Here is an 11,048-nt window from a genome sequence, read left to right on the forward strand (position 1 = left end):
CTCTTCTCTTCTCAGTCTCAGAGTGCTATGGAGACAATGTGGGGTGTGATGGGAAGACCTTGGACCTAAAGGTATCGAAAAGTTGGATGTGATCTTTGGTAGTAATATTCTTGCAGCACAGAGCTGGACATGCACCTTCTGGGGAGAGTAGTTCTGGCAGCACGTATGCCTGATGAGACATCTTTTCCCCTCAGTAGGGAGTGATCAAAATGAGACTTGACTTTCAGACCCAGACTGAAGGGCATCATCACAGCAGCACTTAGGATGGGTGTCAGCCTATCTCCTTCCTTTCTTTCCTTTGAGTCGCCACTATCTGCCCTGCAATACTCCTTTCCCTGTGTATCCCTTCCGTCTTTATGTCTCTTGGTCTCCTTCTACATGATTCCTTTGCAGTCATGTGGCTTTATACTTATACACAGAAAACCACTTCTAAGTACAGTTAGTTGTGGTACCAAGGGATGGTTATGGTGAGACTTTAACCCACCCTCAGTAACCATCATCAGCCTAGCCCCAGCCTTTCCAAATGAGTCTTCCCCTTGGAGCTCACCATGTAAGAAGCTTCAAGCTGCCTGAAATGAATAGATAATCTAACAAGTTACATTGCTCCTGGTGGAGCTACTGTTTTTTTAAATATGGAGATTTGCATAGCCTGGGTTGGTCTTGAACTCACTATGCAGTCAAAAATCACCTTGAAACTCTGATCTCCCTGCCTCTGCTTCCTGAATTCTGGGAGAAATGGCATGGACTCTCATATCCAGTTCATTTGGGTGCTGCATCCTGGATCCAGGGTCCAATGCACACTATGTGAGCACTCTACCAACTGAGCTATGTCACCAGCCCCTGAAAACACTTTTTAGATAAATGCAAAGTTCCACCAGATAGCCATTCCGAGTCTCACCTGTTCTTCCCAAGAAAGCACCGTGTTCTTGCCACTGTAGCTGATCCCACTGTCCTCCTAAGACCCCACACACAGGTCCTCTTTCTCTATCAGCTGTCAGTGGAACAGTGGTGTAACTGCTTCTGCCTCCTACACTAATACTTCTAAGTCCCTGAGTCCATTTATACTCCCTAACAGAGCTGCCAGAATCTGCTGTTGTCAGTAAGCATGCTATTGCCCTTGGGAGCTAGCCCAGGAGAAGACCTGCCAGAGAGAAGTCTAGCAAGTCACAAAGACCAAGGAGGGATGGAGGAAGGAACATGTGGGGTCACTTGCTTATATCTGTTAAGAAATCATGGCAGCATTTTTAGGCATCCTAAATTAGCCCCTCAAACAGGTGAGATGGTTTGATAGGGCAAAGAGAATAAAAGAAATAAAGGCCACAATGGTTAGAATATTTTTATCCAGTTTTGTGTTACTATTTTGTATGAAGCATCTACAGAACCTTCTTGAAGTGCAGATTTCTGGGCTCTGTGCCTCTAAATTTTGATATGCATTTTTAACAAACACCCTGGTGGTTCACATAGACATTGATCCATGTACCACACTTTGGAGACCACTGACTGAGTGGTGATAAAGATCTCTGAGCTGAGAGTGTGAAGGTGAAATCCTGACACTGTCCCCATGGGGATCTTGAACCTATCTCTACCTTCTTTAATCTTGGCTCCCTTTCTAACCGTACAACGGGTTCAATCAGATGATCAATGAGCACCCATATTAAGAAGGATTCGTTTCCTTATTCATTCTCTATAACCACCATCTCCTGGAAAACTAACAATATGAAATTATTTTGATGTAAGTAAACTAATAAGTGTTTTGCTTTAAAGTTGTTTAATAATGAAACAGATGAGGGTTCTCTGCCGTCCTCTGTGTGGACACAGCTCTTCCTCGGACCTGAATACTGCTCCAGGATTTTCATGTTGTTTTTCCTCTAGTACTGAAGGCCTCAGATCTTTTCTCTCATCAATTCATAGTCTTCTAGTACTATGAAAGCTGGCCAGTATTGAGGAAGCTACCCTCATCATTCCCGGAATGGAAAGATGCTTTTATTGAGAGAAACTCTATGGTAAAATACATACTTTCAATAGGCTTTTCAGAAAATTATCTCATTTATCCAACTTCCAAAATTATCAGATAATGGACAAGGTCAAAACTCATTGAACCCATATCCATCACCAAATATATGCTCAATGTTCCCATGTGCTATTAATGCCTTCTATACCCAGGGCTTCCCTAGTCTGGATTTACTCACTCCATAAAAATTTATTGAATAGAACCAAAATTCTGCTAGACACCATGACTCCAGAAATAAGATCTTCATCTTTGTAGAGTTCTTGTCTTGCAAACATGAATACTTGAATTTGATTTCCAGAACCCACATTTTAAAAAAAGAAAGAAGAAAAGCAGCCAGATATGGTCAATAATCTTGTAGTCCCAGTGATAGACAGTCAGAGACAGGCCAGCCAGCCTAGCCTACTTGGTAACCTCCAGAACAATGGGAGATCCCATCTCAAATAACAAAGGTAGAAAATTGCCTGAGGAATGGCATGCATAGTTCCCCACTGTCCAGCACACACAGAGACAAATGTGCGCACACACACACACACACACACACCCCAAAATTAAGAGTCAGTCAAACATGAGCATTAATTCCTATAGTCTAACACTTGGGAGATAGGATCAAGAGTTTAAGGCCAACCTTGGCTGTGTAGCAAGTTTAAGGTCAGCCTTGGCTGCATGATATCCTGTCTCAATACTAAGATAATATTAAACAAGATAAACATGCATATTGGTAAAATTGTTTTGATTACTAAGTATAACTCTTGCAGAGAAAGATAATAAAGTCTCTGGTGAATAGAAGCAAGAATAACTTCCTTGAGGAACATGCCTTTCAGGATGAGAGAGAATTTACCAAAGAGATCAAGAGAGAATGAAAATTTCCAGTAGGCAGAACCCAGAAAAAGCAAAGCCTTGAGGATCATCAAAGAGCATGTGAATTTATCACATAGGCATGGAGAAGGGTCAAGTTGGATAAGTAGAACTCAGAATTCTGTTTGGAAAAGCATTTCCAGGAGGTTGGAATGGGAGAGAACTAAAACTGGATAAGGCTGTCAAGAAAAAAGCCAATAGATGTGCCCCTAAGAGAGAGTATGGATGCAGGCCCAGGAACAGACTTGCACCCTAAGGAGTTCTTGAATTCATCCTTTTATCTGTTGTCCCTCTTCTCCCTCAACTCCTATACTCTCAGCCATTTGCTCATGTTTCCCAGTTCCCATGTGGAACACGGGATTAACCAGGGACTTCAATGCAAACAAGTCCCCACTAGTTGATGATTCTTAATGCTGCAAACCATCCAATCCCACTGTGTGCTACTACAAACAGCTTGTTAGCAATTTGGTTAGCAACTAAATAAGATGAATAGCTAAGAAAATGTCAAGAAGGGACTTTTTTTTATTTAGTGTGTATATATTATGTCTCTAATCTTGTTTTTTCAAAGAAAATCATTCCTTGTAAAGAGCGTCATTAAGTCTTTGCATCGGGGTGTTAAGCAGATATATTTTATAGTGTCTAGATAGCTTTTCATTTTCTTTGGAAAGAATTCCATCAAATGAGATAATTTAACAAATAGATGTAAGGCTAAGACCATGATGGCTTTGTTTTGTTTTGTTTTGTTTCTTGAGCTTTAAAAGCCCACTAAAGATTCTTGAATTTCTTTTAATACTCAGAATCATGGGAACCGCTTCTGTTTCCCTCAAGCCAATGTTTGTCTTGCAGTTATTCTGCCATCTTTGATGAGAATGAACTCAGTGGCTGGGATTACGATTATGGCTTCTGTTCACCCAAGACACTCCAATGTACTCCAGAACCAGACGCTTTCAATCCCTGTGAAGATATTATGGGCTATGCCTTCCTTAGGGTGTTGATTTGGCTAATTAATATACTAGCTATCTTTGGCAACTTGACAGTCCTCTTTGTTCTCCTGACCAGTCGTTATAAACTGACGGTGCCCCGCTTCCTCATGTGTAATCTCTCCTTTGCAGACTTTTGCATGGGGCTCTACCTGCTGCTCATTGCCTCAGTGGACTCCCAAACAAAAGGCCAGTACTATAACCATGCCATAGACTGGCAGACAGGGAGTGGCTGCAGTGCAGCTGGCTTCTTTACTGTGTTCGCCAGTGAACTTTCTGTCTATACCCTTACAGTCATCACTCTAGAAAGGTGGCACACCATCACCTATGCTGTTCAGCTGGACCAAAAGCTGAGACTGAGACATGCCATCCCAATTATGCTCGGAGGATGGATTTTTTCTACCCTGATGGCCACATTGCCCCTTGTGGGTGTCAGCAGTTACATGAAAGTCAGTATCTGCCTCCCCATGGATGTGGAATCCACTCTGTCACAAGTCTACATATTATCCATCTTGCTCCTCAATGCAGTGGCCTTTGTCGTCATCTGTGCGTGCTACGTTAGGATATACTTTGCAGTTCAAAATCCAGAGCTGACGGCTCCTAACAAGGACACAAAAATTGCTAAGAAGATGGCCATCCTCATCTTCACAGACTTCACATGCATGGCGCCCATCTCATTCTTTGCCATCTCAGCTGCCTTCAAAGTACCCCTCATCACTGTCACCAACTCAAAAGTTCTACTGGTCCTTTTTTATCCTGTCAATTCTTGTGCCAACCCATTTCTGTATGCAGTGTTCACGAAGGCATTTCAGAGAGATTTCTTTCTCTTGCTGAGCAGATTTGGTTGCTGTAAGCACCGGGCTGAACTTTACAGAAGGAAGGAATTTTCTGCATGTACCTTCAACTGCAAAAACGGCTTTCCAAGATCAAGTAAGCCTTCCCAGGCTGCCCTGAAGTTATCCATAGTGCATCGTCAACAACCTACACCTCCAAGAGTGTTAATTCAGTAACTGCATTACTGAATTGTATCTAAATATGCTCCCCCCAAAAAAAGTCCACCCAAATTAGTCACTTTAATATAATGTGTTTTAGAAAAAATATTTATCCTGAGGCACTTCAGGAGAACTGAAACCTGCTTCAAAGGGTGGCCCAAGACACTTGGTGACATAAATTTCAGAAGGGTTTAGAAATTTTTTATAATAATTTAGACAGAATAATTTTGTTTGTTGAATCTAATATTAAGAAAATCTAAGTTGTTGTCATTTTCCATGTCTCTTCATCTTTTTCACTTCAATCTTGTGATTTACGTTGCCATCTCCAAATATATATTCATAACAGACTGGAAATTTAAAGTGGTCTTTGTCCTCAGATAGTTTGATAAATACGTTCAAGAGATGCACTGTGCAGTGTGATAGCTGCTAGCCTTGCATGGTAAATAAAAGTTTCTTAGCCATATCCCAAGTGCTTCATGGGTCTCACTAGTAATAGGAGGTACAGATTCAAACTGTTTTCATCAGTGCAAAGACAGCTCTATTCTAGACACTTCTATTTCCCATGTACACTCTACTCACTTAGCTTTCCATCTGAAGGCACATTCCTGCATACTTGTTTGGCTTACAGAGCATAAACCCCTCGTGGGCAGGAACCCACCTCAGTTTCCTCATCTCCTATCTCAGGATCTTGGAAATGATACACAGCAAGTGTGCCTAGATAGTTAAACTCCCTAGAGATACATGGGGAAATGTTTCTTAGTATATTTTTTGATCGTTACAGGCTTTATGGTTTTTGCCCCCATCCCGGTATCTCTTCTCAGAGTTCTTCACTCCCTTTCGCCTCTGAGAGGGTGCCCTCCCAGAGAATTCCCCCTCCCCTAGGGCATCAAGTTTCTACAAAATTAGGCACATCCTCTCCCACTGAGGCCAGACAGGGCAGTCCTCTGCTACATATGAGCCAGGAGGGCCTCAGACCAGCCCATGTATGCTCTCTGGGAACTCCCAGATGTCAAGGTTAGTTGACACTGTTGGTCTTCCTTTGGGGTTGCCAGCCCCTTCAGTTCCTTCAGTCTTCCCCCTAACTCTTCCATAAGGTACCTTTGCATCTTTAAGCAAAACAAAATATTTAAATTTTAAAAATTATTAACCCGTTATTTCTATGCTTGGCACTTTATTGGGAAATATATCTAGTATTGTCAGAAGCACTAGTTACTTCCTACAGCTGGCTCTTGCAGGACACCCGACTGATGCGTCTCACAGTGCAGCTTTTGTTTGCCCCTTTTCCCGTTTGATTGAAAGTTCATTACACACACAGCATCTTGGTGAGTGGATTACATAATCTCACCAACTGAATCTTCAGAAAACTCTACAGTTCAGATGCCATTATATTATACAAGAAAAAAAGACCATCACCATTTTGAAAGTCCTGAAAACTAGGAAAAGATTCAAGTAAGAAGATTCGATCTCAAAGGTCCTCACAAAGCATAGCTTCTTTAATGATTCCCATACTGTTAAAAAAAAAAATCATTGTTCTCCAAGAGTTACCTTTGCGTTGAAATAAATTTTTAAAAATTGGATACACTGACAGATGGACAAATACTTATTAGGTAGCTAGGTTTTGTTATTTAAAAGCTTATGTACATTCAACGTTCCTTAAGTTTTCCCAATATTTTATTAGGAACATTTTCAAATGTACAGAAATGTTGAAGAAACTGTGTAGTGAACACCCATACCTCAACACTATTTACCGCAAGCCATATGTTACTATATTGACTTTCATACATTACTATGCAATTATCTGTTATTTATCTGTCAACCAATGTCTTATATATTTTGATATTTTAAAGTAATTTGCAGGTATTAGTCTTGCACAAGAGAATACATTATACACCCCCGTGTAAATGAATGTCAGTACTCATATTCACTGAGTATAATATATAATATTTATTTACATTGTAGGTGTAATTTACACGAAGAGAAACAGACAAATCTTAAATGTGCCACTTGAGTTTTGAGAACAGCACACACCTATGTCAGCCACACTGTGTCAGGATTTAGTGTAGTTAGTTAGAGAGTCCCACACTGTGGATGATGGCCGATATTCTCCACAGACTAGTGTTTCCTGCCCTAGATGGCATAAAAATGCAGGTCTATAAAACATGTGCTTTTTCACATGGCTTTGGACTTAGTTTATTAGTCTTACTATTCATCCACTTGATTGCTTGAATCCATTTATTCCTTCTCGTTGCTAACTGAAATTCTACCATATTAATATTAAAATTCCTTTCTCCTACTCATAGCTATCTTGGCTATTTCCAGCTTTCAACTTCCTGTGAGCATTTTATTAAATAAATGTCTAACCATAACTAGATTCAACACATTTAGTTTGCTTTCAATTCTTAAGTCATTACATAAAATGATTCAAAGAAGATTGTAAGATTAATAAAAAGAAATCTCTTCTGTGTTTACATTTATGATCTTTCTGCTCCATAAAGAACGACTTGGTTCAGGTGGAGTCCTTTCTTGCTCATCTTAGAATCTGTCTCAGCAACACAGCAGATTACTAACTCATCAAACTACTTATGTGACTACATGATAGTCTTTATGATTCATAAATCCCAGGGAAAAAAACAATGTAGTAAGAAAAAGTAAACAGGCACTCCAGCTTCTGACTCCACCTGAGCAGATCCTCTGCCACAGGAATCCATACCCAAATAGCTCCAGGAGGGAGTGAGCCTCCCAGGAGCACAGTCAGGCCTGTGAGTGCAAATAAAACCACCACTGCTGCTCAGCAGAACCTGCCTGGAGCCCTCAAGACACAGGAACCAAGGGACTGCCTGGGACAGGAGTCTTCCAGTCTCCTTCTGTACCCAGAGCTGATCCTGTGCCACAGAGCTACATATAAAAATACTGCCAAGAGAGAGCTGGTCTCCCAGGAGTGCCTACCCAACTGAGAAAACTACCACTTATCTTCAAATTCCTGGCCCAAGACGGACACTCACAGAGCCATCAGGACACAGGAACCAAGGATCAGCTGGGGACAGGATCCTTCTGGTCTCTGCACCCCAGAGCTGACCCTGTACCACAGCTCTCCATACCCAAATTCCTCCCTGAGAGAACTGGCCCCCTGGGAGTACTGACACACAGGCTTGCAGGAGCAACAAGCCACAGTCAGAGACAGCAAGACCAGCTAACACCAGAGATAACCAGATGGCGAAAGGCAAATGCATAAAAACATAAGCAATAGATACCAAGACTACTTGACATCATCAGAACCCAGTTCTCCCACCACAGTGAATCCTAGTTTCCCCACACACCAGAAAAGCAAGACTCTGGTTTAACATCACATCTCATAATGATGATAGAGGAATTTAAGAAGAACATAAATAACTCCCTTAAAGAAATACAAGAGAACACAGGTAAGCAAGTAGAAGACCTTAAAGAAGAAACACACACACACAAACCCTTAAAGAATTACAGGAGAACACAACCAAACAGGTGAAGGAACTGAACAAAACCATCCAGGATCTAAAAATGGAAATAGAAACAATAAAGAAATCACAAAGGGAGACAATTCTGGAGATAGAAAACCTATGACCTCTTACATAAATAATGGTCCTTATTTTCTACATCATAACTGAAGTTTTAATAAGTGAAGTCATAGTTTGCTGTCTCCTTCATTTGCATATCCTCCCTCCCATAAGCTTTATGTTTGAACTCTCCTCTAACCCAGCTCTCTACTCTATGTCCTAGAGCCACATATGCAACTCAAGATGTTTCTCCACTTACTCCTGGACTTTGCTATAACTACATAATTTGTATTTCAGTCATTTCTGGCTCCTCATCACCATGCAAACCATTGATGAACCTTCCTAAAATCCTATTTCATTTCAATACATGCCTGCCAGAGTCCCCAAGGAGCTCCTCAGCGCCTGGATAACTGCCTACTCCTAACTGAAATAACTGAGATTACTGTAGAACCTGTCCTCAGATCTGATCATCCATTCTTCTGCTATTTTCTTCTTGAAGCAAATGGACTCAGTGACCCTTCCCAAAGCCATTTCCTTCCACTGCCATGCTGGAGCCCTTCTCTAATGTATTATACTTCTTAAGACATCTCCTTTGTGTAAAACAAAGGATGTGATAAATTTGTAACCCGTCACGGTCTCTCTACAGACTTCTTTAGCTGCACATCTGTATGCTGCATGTGTACTACTTCCATGATGCCTGGAGCCCACAGATGCCCTGGAATTGGAGCTACAGAAAGTTGTGAGCACTGTGTGAGTGCTAGACATCCAACCTTGCCCCTCTGGAAGAATAATTGGTGCTCTTAACCACTGAGCCATCTTTCCATCTCCTTTAGACTTCTTGAGCATTCTTCTCTATCTCTCTTTCCCTTCTCTTTATCTTGGCATATTAATTAAGTACACAAACCCATCCTTACTTCACCTGTGTTAGCAAGATAAACTATTTTAACACATCTGCTTTTCAACTTAGTTCATTTTTAAAACAGAAATATAAAACTGCTATTGTTAAGAAGTATTTCATGTTGGAAATGTCTAAACTGTGTTACTGTCCTGTATAATCCCTCATATCTAAATCATAAACCCTCAATGAACTCATGTCTCCTTTTTGTATTTTCTCACCATGTTAGATATTGTTATAAATCGACTGCAAAATGTCTTAAAAAGATTTATCGTCCTGGAATAAATCATCTAAACTTATAAAAATAACTTTAAAAAACATTGGTATTTGGTTCTCTGCTTACTACATTTGTTATAAAGGGCTTGCTTTTACTTTTTTTTAATGTACTAAGTCTAAATATAAATTAAGAACCTTTATCACAAAGGATTTCAATAACTAGGCTCATATAAGAAATGACCTTTTCTTAGCTGGGAAGATGGCTCAGTTGACCAAGTACTCACCACACAAGCATGAGGACCTGAGTTCAGAACTCTGGGACTCAAATAAAAACAAGGAGCAGAAATGTTCATCTGTAATCCCAGCACTGATTAAGAGATGTGGACAGAAGCAAATTTCTGGAGCTCATTGATTCACCAGCCTAGCAGAATTGGTGAGCTCCAGATTCAATGAGAGACCATGTCTCAAAAGCTCAGGAAGACACTCATTGCTGACATCTGACCTCCATTCAGGCACTTGCATATACACAGACCTGTTCTCTCTCTCTCTCTCTCTCTCTCTCTCTCTCTCTCTCTCTCTCTCTCTCTATCTCTATCTCTATCTCTATCTCTATCTCTATCTTTCTCTCTTATACACCACAAGCATGAAAATGACTTTCCTCAGAATGAGTGATCAATTACCTAAGGTCAACCAGCCTGAGAATCTTAGATGAAAAACTCCAGAAATAAGCAATTGTCACAGTTTTGGTTGACCACTTTCCTGCATGGTACAATGAGATCATATCACCACACTCAACCACACAAGGACTGAATCATGGTTTTTGTCCAGCATATTTACACTGTACTGTCGTTTAGCAGACACCCTGGTTATGAGTTTCTCTGTCACAATATCACATCAAAATCATCTTTGTTTACTTAATGACAGGACAGAGTGCAACTGTGGTGATGCAAAGATGGCTCTAACACAGCAATGAACTCTGTAGCATTGAACCTGTGTAGAGAAAGACACTGCCGTGGCTTCATCACACACTGGGGTCTTGAGATGCCTTATCCCTGAATAAGGATGGGTTACCACATTTTTAATTAATATTTTTCCCTGTGAGTTATACTATAGGCTTCCTGCTTGCAGTTTGAATTTCTAGTTATAAATCACAGTGTTCCCAGTTGACCTAGAATATATTTACATGGAAAACAGTATAAGATTAACCTGCTAGAGTATGAATTAAAATAGTCCTGCTAAATCCCCTCCCCGTTAACATAGCTGTTGCTCTTCTCTCCAAACTTCCTGGGTCCTTCACAGAATTTAAATGACAAACACTGAGATGTCAGTTAGGATTAGAAATGTGGTGCTCTGTGAAGTCTGTGCTGTGCAAAGGACTGTTTGCACATCTTCGGCACTGACACAGGTCTTCTGTACACTGAATAAAACAAGCAAAAGAAGACCAGGCAAGGTCAGTTACTTGGTCCCTACGAGACTAATTCTGTGCAATTTCAACAAGATCTTGGCTTGCAGGGAAGTAAAAAGTGCATTTGATAGCACTTGATCAGACATGAACAGAAGAAAGGTTTG

The 11,048-nt window shown here is 40.7% G+C and overlaps 1 protein-coding gene across 3 annotated transcripts in view; it reads left to right on the forward strand.

Moving 5' to 3' along the window:
- The window catches only part of Lhcgr (luteinizing hormone/choriogonadotropin receptor), a 48,756-nt gene extending 43,874 nt beyond the window's left edge, over nt 1-4,882 (forward strand). The window contains exon 11 of one of the 3 annotated variants that reach the window (XM_021149364.3): nt 3,713-4,882. In XM_021149364.3, the coding sequence (XP_021005023.1) occupies nt 3,713-4,856 (1,144 nt within the window). In that variant the 3' untranslated portion in view covers nt 4,857-4,882. The remainder of the gene's footprint in view (nt 1-3,712) is intronic. The other 2 variants (XM_029471475.2, XM_085832702.1) reach the window with 2 other exon arrangements.
- Nucleotides 4,883-11,048: the final 6,166 nt, after the last annotated feature.

Source organism: Mus caroli, unplaced genomic scaffold, assembly GCF_978045245.1.
Source record: "Mus caroli unplaced genomic scaffold, Mus_caroli_1 scaffold_18, whole genome shotgun sequence".
Taxonomy (NCBI): domain Eukaryota; kingdom Metazoa; phylum Chordata; class Mammalia; order Rodentia; family Muridae; genus Mus; species Mus caroli.